The 19,923-nt window shown below is 44.0% G+C and overlaps 1 protein-coding gene across 4 annotated transcripts in view; it reads right to left on the bottom strand.

The window, feature by feature from the left end:
* Positions 1-2,013: 2,013 nt before the first annotated feature.
* The window catches only part of LOC110498886 (putative uncharacterized protein MYH16), a 43,981-nt gene continuing 26,071 nt past the window's right edge, over positions 2,014-19,923 (bottom strand). For all 4 annotated transcript variants that reach the window (XM_036955684.1, XM_036955687.1, XM_036955686.1 and 1 more), the window contains 17 exons: positions 17,221-17,277; positions 12,134-12,220; positions 11,712-11,957; positions 11,388-11,505; positions 10,129-10,256; positions 9,462-9,658; positions 8,855-8,987; positions 8,494-8,710; positions 5,776-5,912; positions 5,188-5,291; positions 4,639-4,831; positions 4,194-4,397; positions 3,854-3,979; positions 3,495-3,665; positions 3,144-3,344; positions 2,856-3,002; positions 2,014-2,661 (listed from right to left, as the gene is read on the bottom strand). In XM_036955684.1, the coding sequence (XP_036811579.1) occupies positions 2,506-2,661; positions 2,856-3,002; positions 3,144-3,344; positions 3,495-3,665; positions 3,854-3,979; positions 4,194-4,397; positions 4,639-4,831; positions 5,188-5,291; positions 5,776-5,912; positions 8,494-8,710; positions 8,855-8,987; positions 9,462-9,658; positions 10,129-10,256; positions 11,388-11,505; positions 11,712-11,957; positions 12,134-12,220; positions 17,221-17,277 (2,622 nt within the window). In that variant the 3' untranslated portion in view covers positions 2,014-2,505. The remainder of the gene's footprint in view (positions 2,662-2,855; positions 3,003-3,143; positions 3,345-3,494; positions 3,666-3,853; positions 3,980-4,193; positions 4,398-4,638; positions 4,832-5,187; positions 5,292-5,775; positions 5,913-8,493; positions 8,711-8,854; positions 8,988-9,461; positions 9,659-10,128; positions 10,257-11,387; positions 11,506-11,711; positions 11,958-12,133; positions 12,221-17,220; positions 17,278-19,923) is intronic.

Genomic DNA, 19,923 nt, shown 5'->3' with positions numbered 1-19,923 from the left:
TTACTGATTAGTCTGGGGCATCTACAGATGGACTATCCAAATAAAGTGTTAGTGAAATTCTTACTCGACATGCAAGCGTGTATAACCACAGATGCCAGTGGAAGACTTGCGATACAAATGCAGATTTCAGGTAAGGATATTGACCCCTAGTTGCAAAAGGTCATGCACATCACTGCTATATAACTTCACTTGGTCAAACTCTTTGGATGAGCAAGTAGAATGAGAGTTAAAAGTGAACACAAACTTTCTTGTGACCTCTCTATGTCGGTCTTTAAACTGTCTATCGATGTCTTTATAACCAAGCATCAATTTTTACATTTTATATATTTTTTTTACAAAACATTTGATCTGGAGAATATAAACGTGATGAAGTTTAAGAAGTGTTTTTTGTTATCATCAGTATTATGAACTGAATCACAAATACCTAGGATGGATTAAATCATACAAAGGAAATCAACTGGACAACAATCTCATTAACATTAGCATTGTTGATATACAGTTGAAGTCGGAAGATTACATACACCTAGGTTGGAGTCATTAAAACTCGTTTTTCAACCACTCCACAAATTTCTTGTTACAAACTATAGTTGTGGCAAGTCGGTTAGGACATTTACTTTGTGCATGACACAAGTAATTTTTCCAACAATTGTTTACAGACAGATTATTTAACTTATAATTCACTGTATCACAATCCCAGTAGGTCAGAAGTTTACATACACTAAATTGACTGTGCCTTTAAACAGCTTGGAAAATTCCAGAAAATGATGTCATGGCTTTAGACGTTTCTGAAAGGCTAATTGACATAATTTGAGTCAATTGGATGTGTACCTGTGGATGTATTTCAAGGCCTACCTTCAAACTCAGTGCCTCTTTGCTTGACATCATGAGAAAATCAAAAGAAATCAGTCAAGACCTCAGGAAAAAAATGTGTAGACCTCCACAAGACTGGTTTATCCTTGGGAGCAATTTCCAAATGCCTGAAGGTACCACGTTCATCTGTGCAAACAATAGTACGCGAGTATAAACACCATGGGACCACGCAGCCGTCATACCGCTTAGGAAGGAGACGCGTTCTGTCTCCTAGAGATGAATGTACTTTGGTGCGAAACGAGCAAATCAATCCCAGAACAATAGTGAAGGACCCTGTGAAGATGCTGGAGGAAACAGGTACAAAAGTATCTATATCCACAGTGAAACGAGTCATATATCAACATAACCTGAAAGGCTGCTCAGCAAGGAAGAAGCCATTGCTCCAAGACCGCCATTAAAAAAAGCCAGGCTATGGTTTGCAACTGCACATGGAGAAAAATATTGTATTTTTTGGAGAAATGTCCTCTGGTCTGATGAAACAAAAATAGAACTGTTTGGCCATAATGACCATCGTTATGTTTTGAGGAAAAAGGGGAACGCTTGCAAGCCGAAGAACACCATCCAAACCGTGAAGCACGGAGGTGGCAGCATCATGTTGTGGAGGTGCTTTGCTCCAGGAGGGACTGGGGCACTTCACAAAATAGATGGCATCATCAGGTAGGAAAATGAGGTGGATAATTTGAAGCAACATCAGTCAGGAAGTTAAAATGTGGTTGCAAATTGGTCTTCCAAATGGACAATGACCCCAAGCATACTTCCAAAGTTGTGGCAAAATGGCTTAAGGACAACAAAGTCAAGGTATTGGAGTGGCCATCACTAAGCCCTGACCTCAATCCTATAGAACATTTGTGGGCAGAACTGAAAAAGCGTGTGCGAGCAAGGAGGCCTACAAACCTGACTCCGTTACTCCAGCTCTGTCAGGAGAAATTTCACCCAATTTATTGTGGAAAGCTTGTGGAAGGCTACCCAAAACATTTGACCCAAGTTAAACAATTGAAAGGCAATGCTACCAAATACTAATTGAGTGTATGTAAACTTCTGACCCACTGGGAATGTGATGAAAGAAATTAAAGCTGAAATAAATATTTCTCTCCACTATTATTCTGACATTTCACATTCTTAAAATAAAGTGGTGATCCTAACTGACCTAAAACGGGTTATTTCTACTAGGATTAAATGTCAGGAATTGTGAAAAACAAAGTCTTTAAATGTATTTGGCTAAGATGTATGTAAACTTCTGACATCAACTGTATGTATTGCATACCACAAAATCCAGAAAAAAATATTGCTTTGAAATGTCTGACACTGCATGTATGCAGGGAAATTGGTTTGGATTTAAAAGTAAAAACATACAAACGTAGGATCTTAATTTGAGAATTGTCCTGCACAGTAGGAAACACAAACTTGTAGTTTATTTGAATTTTAAAAAGTCTTCTAAAGTTTACTTTCCACTTTGAAATGTCAGACTTAATTTGCCCAAATGAAAAATGTATCAACCCCTTCAAAAATGTCCATGAATTATAATCCACATTTCCTGCTGTAGCAAACTGTCTCAAATTAAGATCCTACATATGTACATGTTTCTTTGCTCCCACTGGAATGTTTGGTACATCCAACTGACTCCCTCCCTAGGTGCTAGTCTATCATGAGTTTCTTCAGGGAGTTGAGATAAGCTGGGATGAGGGAGCTGACCGAGTCATTGTCATCGTTGATGATCTTCTCACTTCTACCCTCTGACCCCACGGAACTGGGTGACCTCACGATCCCCCCGGGGTACGGAGTGCTGTAACCCTGGAAACATGCAAGAGGACGAAACATCAGATCAGCGTTAAGATGACTTACTTGACTAACAACAACTCAACACAATACATAGACTTTCTATAAATTTAAAGCACAGATGTGACCCACAGTTTCAGTACAGACGACATTAATGATGATTTGACTATCTTCAATTCAAGTTACTGCGGTAAGGTTGTAGGACTTACAGACGAGTATCCCTTGCTGAAGCTACCGCGGTTCTTGGTCCTGATCTTGGTGAGAGCTGACTCAGCGATGTCTGCCCTTTCTTCAGCATCATCCAACTCATGTACAGTCTTCCTGTACTTAGCGAGGTTCATGTTGGCCTGCTCCTCCTGTAGGAAACGTGCAAGTCATGTTGTAAAGACAATGTGGAGTCAGAGAACGGAATGAGAGAGACTGAGAAAACGAGAGGATGGGAGAAGGAGCAAGAGAAAACGGATTGACAGAAGGGCAATCAGACAGACAAGCCTTACCGTCTCCTCTACTTGTCTCTTGTAGGCCTTCATCTTGTTCTGGAGTCTCTCCACAAGTTCCTGCATGCGGTGTTGGTTCTTCTGGTCCTCCTCGGACTGGAACAGCAGCTCCTTCAGACGACGCTCGTTCTTACGCAGCGTCTTCACCGTCTCAGCGTGACGCTTCTGCTCCGAGTCCAGCTCCAACTCCAGCTCCTTTACCTAGAGCCAGACACATGGTCAGTCTAGGAAAATATACATTTTGATGCCCATCTTTCCCTGTAAACCTGAAACACTGGGCAATGCGACAGAAACAACCATTTCAAAGTTTAGGAACAGTGTTTGAGCATATGTGAGTGTGTGTGCGTTTACCTTGCCCTCCAGTTTCTGGATGATCTTCTTGCCTCCTTTGAGGGCCATCTGCTCAGCCTCGTCCAGCCTGGTGCCCATGTCCTTTAACTGGGCCTCCAGACCCTTCTTCACCCGCTCCATGTGCAGGGTGTGGTCCTGCTCTAACCTCAGTTCCTCTGACACACGTGCTCCCTAGAGAGAAGGGACATCAATTTCTATTCCACTGGTTCTCAAAGACAGGCGTACATACAGTACATTTGTATTCTATCGATACTTTGAGAAATACATTTTTATTGAAAAAAATATTTATAAATAATGTTCTATTGACAAGTCAATTAAAATCAATGATCCTAATGATCAAAAATCCGGTATTGTCCTACCTCACAGTTGGCCTTCTTGATCTTGTCATTGGCTCCTCTCAGTTCGTTCTGCAGCTCCTCATGCTCCTGCTGCAGTGCCTGCAAATCCACATCCAGTTTCCTCCTACCACTCAGCGCTGACTGGAACTACAACAGGAAACAAAACCACCATGAACTTGACAACATGAGGTTAGCATGGGAGAGGATTGATTCATGTACCGGCTGAAGTTCTGTTCTTCATTGTTTATTCAGTGAGAAACTGAGCTCTTTTAACCTAATGTCCATAATGTAACTAAGCCAGTTTAATTTGATTTATTATTGATAAAACACTGAACAGAAGGTGTTGCAATCTGTACTCTACCTGGTTGTTGAGGTCGTTGTACTTCTCGTTGGTCTCTGTAAGCTCAATCTCTAAGGTTTTGCGTTGTCTGTCAGCATTCTCCAGCGCACCACGTGTCTCCTCTCCCTCGCTCACCAGCAGGAGGCAGCGTCGCTCCAACACGGTCTGCTCCTCCCTCCGCTCCTCCTGCCCACGCACCTCCTCCTCCAATTGGCCCTGCAGTTCCTAAGAAGGAAAAGGAGAGAAGAGGTCAATCCACTAATAAATCAATCTCATTCTGTATGCAGCTCCTTTCAGAGGGTGGGAAGAGGAGAGAAAAGGAGGTAGAGAGAGAGGGAAACGCTGAAGAAAGAGTCAAGCAAGCAGAGGAGACTGGGTAAAGGAAAGAGCAAGGGAAGAAAGGGGATGAGGAGGACGAGAGAGCAAAAGAGAGAGGGAGAGAAGCGATGGAGGTGTAGAATCTCACCTTGATCTGCTGCTGCATCTTCTTTGTGTTCTTGGTGAGCTCTATGTTGTTCTTGGTGAACAGGTCCACCTGTAGTTCCAGCTCATTTAGGTCAGACTCCAGCTTCTTCTTCACCCTCAACCCCTCACCACGACCTTTGACCTCCACATCCAGACTGGCCTGAAGGGACTCCAGCGCCCTCTGGTGGCTCTTCCTGGAAGGGGAGGAGAGAGAGAGAGATATCAATAGAGCAATCAACTGAAGAAGCAGGGCCGGATTACGGAACGGGTAGGGGGGATTGCCCCCTGGAGGTTGGGGCCTCGCTAGATAGCATATGAACATGCCATATGCAACGGCAAAATGTGTAGAATAGCATTATAAAACTTCACATTTTTCTCTCTTCCCAATGGCAAAATATGTTGCAATGCAGGAAGTTAGCCATTTCCCCCAAAAGCTAAAACAATTCCTTAAAATAAATCCCTTTCAGTTGAAAAGAAAGACAAAGGGCAGAGGGGAAAAACACATTTTTCTTAAATTAAAATGCAGCTCTATGGACAGTGGGTACCTTACCTTGCTGCCTCAAACTCCTCCTCTTTCTCCTGGAGTCTCCTCTCCATGTCTCCTTTAGCCTGGGACAGTTCCAGATGCAGACGCAGCACCTTGGTCTCCTCAGCCTGGAGAGGGGGAGGGGGGAGCAAGCGGGCGGGTGGGTGAGCGAGGGAAAGAAAAGTAGAGAGAGGTGGGTGAATCAACCATCTATGCCGAGTAGCCAGGGGGCTCCTGTCTAGTAAGATTCCAGTCCCTGGAGGGCCAGGCTGATTATAGGAGCAGATAGCTGATGGTGTAGTGTTATCAGTGGCTGGGATCTGTCTGCTCTCGGCCTGCATGAATGGCCAATACTAATTGAAACATGTTGTCTGGGGGCCTTTTCTCCCCTCTCACTGTCAGATCTGCCACATCGCTGCCACACTGTTTCACCTCCACACCTCAGTCTTACATTGTGCATGATCTTATGTAAACAGAGATCAAATAATATTGAATGTGACAATGATCTAAGATAACACATTTAAATGCATATTACGTAATAGTTGTGGAATGATTGGTGTAGATGTATTTTATTCCACCCAATATGGCCACCTCCTACTGTAACCTCCATACCTCTAAGGCAGCTTCAGACTCTTCCAATGAGGCCTGCAGCTCCTCCTTCTCCATCTCTATCTTCTTCTTTGTCTTCTGCAGCTCGTGGACGCTCTTACCTCCATCCGAGAGCTGGTCAGTCAGGTCAACTATCTCCTCTGAGTTAACGACAGAAGAGTTGCACTCAGTCACGCAGAAAAGTAACTGGAAGTTTTCCTTTATACCTTGGGCTTTAAACATGTATCATCTCTCACCCTAAGCTACAAGACTGTTTCGCAAGCACAGATTGGAATATGTTCCGGGATTCATCCAATACATTGGGATCCCATGCTCTTTCAATGGAAAGCTATGGTTTCTATGCAATTCCAGATTGCAATTCCTATGGCTTCCACTACATGTCAACAGTCTTTGTTCAAGTTTCAGGCTTGATTCTTCCAAAACAAGGAAGAATTTTGAGTTTTTGTACCAGGAGTCACAGTTGGAAATCAATCTGTGGACGCGTGACGAAGAGGACTCGAACTTGCTAATTTTATTTTTCCATTGAACATACTTCTTTCTGTATGAAATATTATAGTTTAGTTACATTGTAAGGTACCTGAGGATTAAATAGAAACGTAGTTTGGCTTGTTTTAACAAAGTTTAGTGGTATCTTTTTAGATTCCTTTGTCTGCATGTTGAACGAGTGGATGACTGAAATCAATGGCGCCAACTAAACTGACTTTTTGGGATATAAAGAAGGATTTTATCTAAAAAACGATCATGCATGTTGTAGCTGGGACCCTTGGGATTGCAAACAGAGGAAGATTTTCAAAAAGTGATTTATTTAACCTTTTGGGATAGGGGGCAGCATTTTCACTTTTGGATGAATAGCGTTCCCAGAGTGAACCTACTCTGGGAACCTACTCTCTCTACTCTCTACTCTGTCCCAGATGCTAATATATGCATATTATTATTAGTATTGGATAGACAGTTTCTAAAACCGTTTGAATGATGTCTGTGAGTATAACATAACTCATATGACAGGTGAAAACCTGAGAAAAATCCAACCAGGAAATGGGACATCTGAAGTTTGTAGTTTTTCAAAGCTTGGCCTACCAAATACACATTGAGATATGGAGGTGGTTGCACTTCCTACGACTTCCACTAGATGTCAACCATCTTTAGAAACTTGAATGAGGATTCTACTATAATGGAGAGGCTCATGAGACCTCTGAGTCAGTGGTCTGGCAGAGTGCCTTGGTCTCATGACACGCGCTCCCGACAGAGTTAACACTCATTCCAGTGCTTTTCTGAAGACAAAGGAATTCTCCGGTTGGAACATTATTAATGTTTTATGATAAACACATCCTAAAGATTGATTCCATACATCGTTTGACATGTTTCTAAAGGACTGTAACAGAACTTTTCGAGTTTTTGTCTGGACGAAGTGCCTGCCCCTCATGAAGAACGATTACTGGGCTGAATACGCTAACAACAAGTGGCTATTTGGACATAAATGATGGAACTTTATGGAACAAATCAGTCATTTATTGTCGAACTGGGATTCCTGGGAGTGCCTTCTGATGAAGATCATCAAAGGTAAGTGAATATTTATGGTGTAATTTCTAATTTATGTCGACTCCAAAATGGCGGATATTCCTCTGGCTGTTTTGGGTTCTGAGCGCCGTTCTCAGATTATGCTTTTTCCGTAAAGTTTTTTTGAAATCTGACACAGCGGTGGCATTAAGGAGAAGTCTATCTTTAATTCTGTGAATAACACTAGTATCTTTTATCAATGTTTATTATTAGTATTTCTGCAAAATCACCGGATATTTTGGAATCAAAACATTCCTGCACGTAAGGCGCCAATGTAAACTGAGATTTTTGGATATAAATATGCACATTATCAAACAAAACATACTTGTATTGTGTAACATGATATCCTATGAGTGTCATCTGATGGAGATCACCAAAGGTTAGTGATTAATTTGATCTATATTTCTGCTTTTTGTGACTCCTATCTTTGGCTGGAAAAAGGGCTGTGTTTTTTCGACTTGGCTATGACCTAACATAATCATATGTTGTGCTTTCGCTGTAAAGCATTTTTGAATTCGGACACAATGGGTAGATTAACAAGATGTTTATCTTTCATTTGCTGTATTGGACTTGTTAATGTGTGAAAGTTACATATTTCAAAAAAATATTTTTGAATTTCACGCGCTGCCTTTTCACCGGAATGTTGTCGAGGGGTTCCGCTAGCGGAACGCCTGCCCTAGAAAGGTTCATCGCTATTTGTGATTTTATGAAGCCTGTGTTGGTTGAAAAATATGTTGATGTGCTGTGCCGTCCTCAAACAAGCCCTGACCTTAATCCTATAGAAAATTTGTGGGCAGAACTGAAAAAGCGTGTGTGAGCAAGGAGGCCTAGAAACCTGACTCAGTTACACCAGCTCTGCCAAGAGGAATGGGCCACAATTCACCCAACTTATTGTGGGAAGCTTGTGGAAGGCTTCCCAAAACATTTGCCCCAAGTTAAACAATTCAAAGGCAATGCTACCAAATACTATTAATACTACTATTTTCATTTGATCTATTTATTAATTTTCTTACTTTTTAACAGCATTGTTAGGAAAGGGCTCGTAATTAAGCATTTCACGATAAAGTCTACACTTGTTGTATTCGGCGTATGTGACAAATACAATTTGATTTGATCCTGGTAGGCCTTGTTCCAGGGCTTTGTACTCTGGTATCTAACCCTCACCCTGGTAGGCCTTGTTCTCTCTGCGTAGGGCATCTCCCTGTTCCAGAGCCTCTTCATGGGCCGTCTTCAGTTTGAAGAGCTCCGTGGCGTGCTGTCTGCTCTCCTTCTGACAACCCTCCACCTCCAGCACCAGCTCCTCACACTTCTGCTTCCAGTCGCCCAGCTGCTTTTCCAAGATGCGCTGTTTCTTATCCAGCGCCTGGCCACAATTACTAGCCTGGAAGGAAGAACAATGAAGGCAGAAGGATTGGTCGTTATCACCCGGCAGCTACCATTTCTCAGTTTTGACCAGTTAATAATTGATTACATTGATAAAGTAGGTTATTCAGCTCCTCTGCCATGTTTTAATGTGTCCTCTTACCTTCTCCAGGTCTATACAGAGATCCTCCACCTCTCCCTGGAGTCTCTGCTTGGTCTTCTCCAGAGAGGAGCACTTCGCCTGGGTGGCCTCCACCGCCTCCTCAGCCTCCTGGAGCCGAGACGCCAGCTTCTTCCTGGAACACACACAAATGTCTGGATATGAAGGTGTGTGAGAGTGTGTCTCAATACCTCTACATACTTGTAGTATGTGACATTTTGAAAGTATGCTTTAGATGCCAGGATGTCATACTAATTTTGGCTTTTCATCTAGTACAATTCCCTGCAAGCGATTGAAAAAGAGAATCAGCTTTTCAGACCCATGTGTGTTTGACAACACTCAGCTCAAAATCAGGGGATAGACTGTAGCAAAATGAATGAATGGCGGGAAACATTACACATTCTCAGTATGGTGAGCCTAGCATTTTATGTTTGTTGCTTACTGCATGAATGTTTACTTAGCAGTATGATCTAAATAGTATGTCATACAATTGGCACACAGTATGTTGTTGTAGTAAGAAGTAGGCAAGATTTTGGGTGTAACTCTCCCTTCTTGTCTTCTAGCTCAGTTGCGTTTGTGTGTGTGTTCTGTATACTAGTATGTGTCTTACTTGGTCTCCTCCAGTTCGTCCAAGTGCTGTATGGCGTCTGCCTCTTGTCTGGTCCTCCAATGTGTGACCTCGGTGTTGAGTTTGGAGATGAAACGCTGCAGCTCCAGCTTGCTTTCCTGCTCCTCCTCCAGCTGTTCCTTCAACACCTCACACTCCTGACGCAGCCCTGCCAGACTGCTGGCCAGGGCCAGCTTAGACTGGGGACAGTGAAAAAGACGCACACTGTCACATACACTGTAACACACTCCGGACGCAGCCCTGCCAGACTGCTTCCCAGGGCCAGCTTAGACTGGGGACAGTGAAAAAGACACACACTGTCACATACACTGTAACACACTCTGGACGCAGCCCTGCCAGACTGCTTCCCAGGGCCAGCTTAGACTGGGGACAGTGAAAAAGACACACACTGTCACATACACTGTAACACACTCTGGACGCAGCCCTGCCAGACTGCTTCCCAGGGCCAGCTTAGAATGGGGGAGAGATGCACAGAAACTGTCGAAGACATCTGAAAGCTATAAGGATCCGTAATGAAACATTGTGCGTAGGGAGGACACATATTTGGGATATGAGGTCATTCCGATGCTTAGATTCCTCAATTCTTATCAGTTATTGACACAACTGAACTGACACACACACACACACACACACCACTGCCTGGTCCTACCTTGAGCTCCTCGTCCATCTGTTTCTTGATGTCTTCATGTTGGGTCACAATCAGGGTCTTGGAGCGACAGACCTGGCTGGCTCTGCTCTCTGCCTCCTCCAGCTGTCTGGCCAGGTCTGTGTTGTCGGCTAACATCACACAGAGAGAAGACAAGTTAGAGACACAACCAGGGGCTAGATTCTATCAGATCCGTGCCAGCCGACACCCGCATAGCGTTTTTTTTCCCGGCAGTGTCGGAGGTCGAACTGCGCTAGAGCAGTCAAATCCACAAGCGGCTTGCAGCATTATACCTAAAGCGGACATTGCCATTGGTTGCATGGAGTCACATTAAGGGAAATCCCATGCAGCCTTCTTTAGTTCAAACACTGGAATGCGTAATCTACACCTCGATTAGGCTGATAGAAATCCTCAACATTTGGTTTCATGATTTTCATTCATTTTTTTATAGACCCTACACTTTCCTGTTCTGAACATCTAACGCAAGTGGGATGGGTGTAGCTTCATGACTGACCACACAAGCAGCCTCTCACCGATTTGATATCTCTAACTTTACACCTTCGACACCACCAAAATATCACCTTTGAGGGTGTCTGCTATCGCGGGTGAATGCTTGATCTGATTGAATCTAGGCCCAGGTGTGTTATCAACTACCAGAACATACAGGGGACAGAGACCGACTTGGTCAAAACTGATGTGGCCGACTGTGTTTGTACCCGATTCGGCACTTTTACCATACAGCTAACTGATATAAACACATAAACACACACATATGATAGCTATGCTCACAGTGATTTTTAATACACAGAGCAAAGACAAAGAGAGGACTCTTCACGGAATTCGCAGAGGGTTCATGACAGCACTTTATATGATACTTAATGATATTTCCCCTGCCGCATTCAAGGCCATCTGAGGCCAAGAGTGGAGAAGCTGTAAATGATGTAGTTTCTTCTAGTGTGTCTGTTTCCCATTGCTCAGCACTGGACTGGGCTGAACTGAGTTTGGCTGGCAGTAGGCCAGTTGGTCTAAACTCAAAACTGTGTCATAAGGTCTTTGTTGCACCACAGCCCTGTTCGATCTGTATCTATAGTCCTAGTGCTGACTAACTCTGTTCAATCTGTTTGTGTGAGTATTTGTACTCTGCACTCTAAGCCAAGTAGAGGGTTAAACCCGATTGAACTAAACATTGGAGACACGCCAAAGGCTTTGAGCTTTCACTTGGTTGTGTGTGCGAGGTTGTGTGTTTGCACTTGTACGTGCACCTGTGAGTCTGTTCCTGGCTACGTTGACCTCAGTCAGGGCTTTCTGCAGATCGTCTCCTCTGGTGTTGGCCTCAGAGAGCTGCTCCTCCAGCTTCCTCAGCTGGCTGTCTGTCGACACCTGGGGATAAGATGAAAACATGGCATTTCTAGGCGCTTTGGCCATATTACATCGGCACTCACATGGCTGATTCTTTTTAGAGTGTGACTAAAGATCAAGACCTGGAAAGGTTTTACAAGACACCTCCAAAAGCTTGATGTGGGTCACTGTGACAGAACGAATCGCTAACTCTCAGGGACAGCCTTCCCATCCGAGGTGTGACTAACCCTGACTTTCTGCAGGGTGTCCAGTGAGGCAGCAAGGTCCTCCAACTCCATGCGTAGACTCTGTTTCTCCTTGTCCAGCTTGGCCCTGGTCCTCTGGAGACTCTCATACTGCTCTCCCAGCTCTGCCATCGCATCACCATGACGCTTCCTTAGAGACGCAGCCAGGGCCTCTGATTGGATAGAAGACTCCTCCAAGTCCCTTCTCAGACGCTGGAGCTCCGCCTCCCGCTTTTTATTTACTTCAATCTGAGGGGAGTGATTGAGGGAGTGAGAGGGGGAGGTAGAAGCTAGTCATCCCATTTACAATGGCTATGATTACTGTTACATTCCTCCCATTACTGGTCAAATGGAGTGACATGTGAAGTGCAAGTGCCAATACATCTCAGGGTTACATGCTAGAGTGTGTTTGTCTGCATGTGTACCTGTGAAGCTGTGGCTCCCCCTGCCTCCTCCAGTCGGTCAGTAAGGTCATCCAGTTCTCTGGTCAGATCAGCTCTCTGCTTCTCCACCTACAAAACAAAGTCATTTGTAGTCTCTCATAATAGACTTAACAATTACAAATTAGTTGGCTAGAGGCCAGTGCTCATGCGAGATTTGTTTCTGGGTGCAATTGCGTCAGAAACAGAAGACACCAACATGAAGTGACCGCCACAGGGTTCAGAGGTCAGGATCAGCGAACAGCAGGGAGGAGCATCCTTTGCAAAGTCCAAATATTGAGCGACTCCTCTTTCTTGGTCATCTACAGTAGCTACTACCATCTCTGTGTTTCCAGGTAGAGAAGTGTAAATGATTTAAATGTCTATATAAAAATCTATGTTGTGCTAGACCAGACTAAGCATCATCTCCATAAATATAATCTTCAAAGGACAATCACAATCAGAGTGGTAATGACAGGCTTGGGTGATGTTTATCTAAAACTTGAGGCATTTCCATTATAAAACAAGGCAACACATGTAACGGTTATAGTACTCTGAAACATATGGTCGAGAAATGCACAAACGATCAAAGCTTTAGATGTTCCAGTTGAACGCAGTTGTTGGTTTTATGTTGATCTTTTACTGCTGTTTTAAAGCTGTTGTGAATGTTGAGAGGGTCTGTAGCCCTTTCCTCCAATCAAATGACCCAGTGGCCTCGTGGATGGAATGTTCTAAATGTTTTTCATACAAATATTTTTCATACAAAAAAAATATATATTTTTTTTAAATGACAAATATCTGGTGTTTCTATGTCAAACAGTTTTGTTATATTTCAGTCTTCTGTGATGTACAGTTGAAGTCGGAAGTTTACATACACTTCGGTTGGAGTCATAAATTCGTTTTTCAACCACTCCACAAATGTCTTGTTAATATCAAACTGTAGTTTTGTCAAGTCAGTTAGGACATCTACTTTGTGCATGACACAAGTCATTTTTCCAGCAATTGTTTACAGACAGATTATTTCACTTTTATAATTCACTGTATCACAATTCCAGTGGTTCAGAAGTTTACATACACTAAGTTGACTGTGCCTTTAAACAGCTTGGGAAATTCCATAAAATGATGTCATGACTTTAGAAGCTTCTGATAGGCTAATTGACATCATTTGAGTCAATTGGAGGTGTACCTGTGGATGTATTTCAAGGGCTACCTTCAAACTCAGTGCCTCTTTGCTTGACATCATGGGAAAATCAAAAGAAATCAGCCAAGACCTCAGAAAATAATTGTAGACCTCCACAAGTCTGGTTCATCCTTGGGAGCAATTTCCAAACGTCTGAAGGTACCACGTTCAATCTGTACAAACAATAGTACGCGAGTATAAACACCATGTGACCACGCAGCCGTCATACCGCTCAGGAAGGAGATGCGTTCTGTCTCCTAGAGATGAACATACTTTGGTACGAAAAGTGCAAATCAATCCCAGAACAACAGCAAAGGACCTTGTGAAGATGCTGGAGGAAACGGGTACAAAAGTATCTATATCCACAGTAAAACGAGTCCTATATCGACATAACCAGAAAGGCCACTCAGCAAGGAAGAAGCCACTGCTCCAAAACCACCATAAAAAAGCCAGACTACGGTTTGCAACTGCACATGGGGACAAAGATTGTACTTTTTAGAGAAATATCGTCTGGTCTGATGAAACAAAAATAGAACTGTTTGGCCATAATGACCATCGTTATGTTTGGAAGAAAAAGGGGGAGGCTTGCAAGCCGAAGGACACCATCCCAACGTGAAGCGCTGTCACACCCTGACCATAGTTTGCTTTGTATGTTTTGTTTGGTCAGGGTGTGATCTGAGTGGGCATTCTATGTTGGATGTCTAGTTTGTCTGTTTCTGTGTTTGGCCTGATATGGTTCTCAATCAGAGGCCGTTGTCTCTGATTGGGAGCCATATTTAGGTAGCCTGTTTTGTCATTGTGGGTTGTGGGTGATTGTCTATGTTAGTTGCTTGTGTCAGGACAGTTCTCATTATAGCTTCACGGTCGTTATTCGTTTATTGTTTTGTATAGTTTGTATTCAGTGTTCAGTGCTTTCTTTAATGAAAAAATCATGAACACATACCCCGCTGTATTTTGGTCCACTCCTTACGACGATCGTGACAAGCAAGGGGGTGGCAGCATCACGTTGTGGGGTGCTTTGCTGCAGGAGGGGCTGGTGCACTTCACAAAATAGATGGCAGGGAAAATGAGGTGGATATATTGAAGCAACATCTCAAGACATCAGTCAGGAGGTTAAAGCTTGGTTGCAAATGGGTATTCCAAATGAACAATGACCCCAAGCATACTTCCAAAGTTGTGGCAAAAAGGCTTAAGGACAACAAAGTCAAGGTATTGGAATGGCCATCACAAAGCCCTGACCTCAATCCTATAGAACATTTGTGGGCAGAAAAAGCATGTGCGAGCAATGAGGCTTACAAACCTGACTCGGTTACACCAGCTCTGTCAGGAGGAATGGGTCACAATTCACTTATTGTGGGAAACTTGTGGAACTCGTCCCGAAACATTTGACACAAGTTAAACAATTTAAAGGCAAAGCTACCAAATACTAATTGAGTGTATGTAAACGTCTGACCCACTGGGAATGTGATGAAAGAAATAAAAGCTGAAATAAAATAAATTCTCTACTATTGTTCTCGCATTTCACATTCTTAAAATGAAGTGGTGACTGACCTTAGACAGGGAATTTTTACTAGGATTAAATGTCAGGAATTGTGAAAAACTGAGTTTAAATGTATGTAAACTTCCAACTTCAACTGTGTATAAAGTGTCATAATGGGATGCAAACTCAAAATTGAATATTTCAACTCTATATCTGACATGGAACAGTTACCTTCTTTTCTTAAGACCATAACCATGTGTGTGAGGTGTACACTTTTGTTTCAAAGTAGATTTGTTAAAGACTACTAAGAAACACTCTGTAGCCCACTGCAGTAGAAGGTTAAAGCTTCAGTCCACTGGTAGTGTTTGGTAGGCCACACTACCTTAAATCCAAGTGTGTTTGTCCATGTACAGTATTTGTGCCTGCTTCCTGATATTCTACATTCTGTATTTTCTGTATGGTCTTCCTCTTGACATGGTTAATCAGCGCTCAAAGTGAAAACAGACTAATCTCATTTCAGCTCCAACCAAGCAGAGGGATCTCATCTTTCAGTTTCCTGTGCACTCACCCCTCCCCACTCTACCACTATAGCTCCCTATCTCTGTCTCGCCCATGCACTCTGACCTCTGACCTGTTTCTGTCATCACACTCGTCCAGTCCATTGACAGTGTCAACAGCTACTTCAGCTCAATACACTTCACGACCGTTCCCTTTCTGTTCTAAACGAAAGGGGCTAAAGGAAGGTCAGCTGTGTCTTAGTCCATGTGGAATGGCAGACAACTCTTGTTTGCATGAGAGTGTCAGGGAGTTTGGGTGAGCGTGTGTGTGTGTCCGACATTCCACTGGGGAGAAGATCCCATGGAAAACAGTACCAGGAGATAGTGCCGGCACTATCTCCATCTCCTCATCTCTCCCTACCTGAGCTGAGCCAGACAATAGACAGCCTGTCTGCAGCGCTGGTATGTGTGTTAGAGACACTGAGATAAAGCTTTACAAGTCTCTGCCTGTCTCTCTCTCACACTCTGCTGGCTTTAATAGGAGGCAGGGGGAGCACAGGGCTATTAGTTAAGTATACCACCCAGTGTGTGTGTGTGTGTGTGTGTGTGTGCCACCCAGAGCTAGGGAAGAAGTGTGCAAACAGCCTAAAGGGACTGGATGTCACTCCATTCACCACCAGTGAGGATGAAAAATGTATGTTTCTATCTCTGGCCTGCTTATTGCCACAGTGGAATCGCAGCAGGGTCGGTCTCTCTAAAATGCACACAAAACTCAAGTCTCGTTTCACATAAGAAGGGGTTAACAATCTCCTCCTACTGTTAAGTGAACAATCTTCTCTTCTACAAGGGATTAGTTTGACATGGACTAAGCTCAGAGTTTTAAACTCCGTTTGTAGCCTTAACATACAAATATACCAGATGCCTTTTGGCCACCTTGGCATACTGAAGAAGAAGGAGAGCGAAAAAATTATCCTTGTCCATCACTTCTGTCACGCTCGTACGGAGCAAGGTGGAGGAATGTGTGTGTGTGTGTGTGTGTGTGTGTGTGTGTGTGTGTGTGTGTGTGTGTGTGTGTGTGTGTGTGTGTGTGTGTGTGTGTGTGTGTGTGTGTGTGTGTGTGTGTGTGTGTGTGTGTGTGTGTGTGTGTGTGTCCATTTGTGTTTTCATGCGTGTTTGGAATGGTCGGATGTAGGGGCTCTGTTTGCCTCCGGGGCTGCTCTGTGAGTTAACCAGAAACACCAGGGCTTTCCTCTCATTTATTTTCACAGGTGCAGCTGATTTGGGGTAACCACCAGAGGCACGGGACAGACCTATTTACCCCACCAGCATGCCAAACACCAGGTCCCCCAAACCCCGTCACTCCCATTTGCCTCAATCCCACTTCCCTACTCCAACTGAACCCTTCACTACCCTTCCTGTCTGAAATCAACCTCTCACCTTACCGATTCTTCTCTTTTTCATTCTCCAAACCTAACTCCCTTCCCCAGTATTCCTCCTTCTCTCTCCTTGACTTCCCTTCCAAGGTTTCAATCCTATGACAACTCCTAGCTGCACCACGTCTCAGAGTATTACAGCCGGGCAAAGCTCATCTCATCCCACAGCACCTTGGACTGCTCTAGTCTCTGACTGATATGTGATACAGGACTCTCCCTCAGGAAGCTCCGCCATCCAACACCACAAACATTCACTCGGACAGTTCAGGACATGCCTTGCATGCCTTGCACTGACCACAGTAGACAGCAGGACATGCCTTGCACTGACCACAGTAGACCGCAGTACTGGCCACAGCACCTCCAAACATAACGCTAACTCTAGCTCACACTCCTATAATACTAATGACAGCCCAACTCCAGAGAGTTATGGATGCAATAGGTTTGATAGAGTTAGGTGATAATGTAGGGGTTGCAGTACTGGACCAGTGACAGATGTAATGTACCTTGGCTCTCATGGTTCTTTCTGTCTCCAGTTCCTCCTCCAGCTCCTCGATACGGACCTACAGAGAGCCGAGAGAGCATTGTCCTCATTACATGCATGTGCTAGCATTTCATAGAATCACTGTAACTTTGACAGATTTGAATAATTCCCATTGTCCCAGTAAACCTACATACTCTGCAGAAATACAATGTTTTGTCTGGGCAAATAAGAGGCACCACCCCGTTGTTGGCTTGCTATTTCAGGGCAGTAGGTTTGTGGTGAGAGATATTCTCATTCTCCGTATTTCTCCCTGGGTTGGTTCAGCATGCCAGTGGTTTTTTTTCTTCTTCACAGCAGGAATGTCAGCAGCAGTAGCCTCCATCATTATTTCTACTCTGACCCTCAGACTGAGTCTGCATGGGACTGGGCTTTCATATCAGGTCAGTCAGCTCAACAGAGAATATCAACTGTCATTTCACATTATCTTTAATTCATACATGGCTGCCCAACGGGTGGGACGACAGTAATGAAGGATTTCACTTCATGAAATGATCGGGTTCATGTTGCAATATTTGATTATATTATAATTGTTACTATAGCTGAATTATTTATTGCACTTTCATCATTAATATATGACATCTATGACATACAATTGTAGGCTATTATAGCGTCAGTATAGATGCAATGTCATGCAGCTTCTTATAACACTAATGGATCTCTAAGCACATTTCAGTTTTCCCAATATCATAACTCAATTCACTGACACAGGTTGTTTATGTCCTTTTGACACAAACATATTGCTAGAGTTTCTAAACATTGCAGTCTTCAGGCTCCAAGTCATGTCATGTTCTGTGGTATCTACAGCTCCATCTTGTCTCAGTGTCAGGAAGTGTGTCTAACATGTGCCGTATAGCCCCAGGACATCACATCCCATACACACACACACACACACACACACACACACACACACACACACACACACACAGCCAACTCTCTCACTACTAACCACAAAACGCAGAGACTTGGGGAAACACCAAACAAAGTTCCACACTCTACACACACAGGCAGGGTCATAACTTTCAATATCTCAATCACACTCCTTTTTTTTAACCCTTATTTTACTAGGTAAATTAACTGAGAACACATTTTCATGTACAGCAATGATCTGGGGAATAGTTACAGGAGAGAGGAAGAATGAGCCAATTGGAAGCTGGGGATTATTAGGTGACCATGAGGGCCAAATTGGGAATTTAGCCAAGACACCGGGTTTAACACCATACTCTCACAATAAGTGCCATGGGATCTTTAGTGACCACAGCGAGACAGGACACCCGTTTAACATTCCATCTGAAAGATGGCGTCCTACACAGGGCAATGTCCCCAACCACTGCCCAGGGGCATTGAGATATTTTTTTTAGATCAGAGGAAAGAGTGCCTCCTACTAACACCACTTCCAGCAGCATCTGGTCTCCCATCAAGGACAAACCTTACATAGCTTCAGAGGAAAGCTAGGAGTGGGATGCAGGGTGCTAACCTTCCCCAACCAGAAACTGTGGATTGATGGCAGCATTCGCGCAAAACTGAAAGCACGAACCATTGCTTTTAATCAGGGCAAGGCGACCAAAATCATGACCGAATACAAACAGTTTAGCTATTCCCTCCGCAAGGCAATCAAACCAGCTAAGCGTCAGTATAGAGACAAAATAGAGTTGCAATTCAACAGCTCAGACATGAGGTATGTGGCTGGGTCTACAGTCAATCACGGACTACAAAAAGAAAACCAGCCTCGTCGTGGGCCATGATGTCTTGCTCCCAGACAAACTAAATAACTTCTTTGCTCGCTTTGAGGACAATGCAGTCACACCGACACGGCCCGCTACCAAAACCTGCTGGCTCTCCTCTGTGGTCAACGTGAGTAAAACATTTTAACGTGTTAACCCTTGCAAGGCTGCCGACCCAGACGGCATCCCTAGCTGCACCCTCAGAGCATGCGCAGACCAGCTGGCTGGTGTGTTTACAGACATTCAATCAATCTTCATCCCAGTCTGCTGTTCCCACATGCTTCAAGAGGGCCACCATTGTTCCTGATCCCAAGAAAGCTAAGGTAACTGAGCTAAATGACTATCGCCCAGTAGCACTCACTTCCATCATCATGAAGTGCTTTGAGAGACTAGTCAAGCACCATATCCCCTCCACCCTACCTTACACCCTAGACCCACTCCAATTTGCTTACAGCCCCAGTAGGTCCACAGACGACGCAATCACAATCACACTGCATACTGCCCTAACCCATCTGGACAAGAGGAATACCTATGTAAGAATGCTGTTCATCGACTACAGCTCAGCATTTAACACCATAGTACCCTCCAAACTTGTCATTAAGGTCGAGACCCTGGGTCTCGACCCCACCCTGTGCAACTGGGTCCTGGACTTCCTGACGGGCCGCCCCCAGGTGGTGAGGGTAGGAAATAACATCTCCACCCCGCTTATCCTCAACACTGGGACCCCACAGGGTGCGTTCTCAGCCCTCTCCTGTTTTCCCTGTTCACCCATGACTGCGTGGCCATGCACGCCTCCAACTCAATCATCAAGTTTGCAGACGACACTACAGTGGTTGGCTTGATTACCAACAACAACGAGACGGCCTACAGGAAGGAGGTGAGGGCCATCGGAGTGTGGTGTCTGGAAAATAACCTCACACTCAATGTCAACAAAACAAAGGAGA

This window comes from Oncorhynchus mykiss, chromosome 20 (assembly GCF_013265735.2).
Source record: "Oncorhynchus mykiss isolate Arlee chromosome 20, USDA_OmykA_1.1, whole genome shotgun sequence".
Lineage (NCBI taxonomy): Eukaryota > Metazoa > Chordata > Actinopteri > Salmoniformes > Salmonidae > Oncorhynchus > Oncorhynchus mykiss.
The sequence above is the reverse complement of the archived record's forward strand: the minus strand, read 5'-3'. Positions and strand labels throughout refer to the sequence as shown.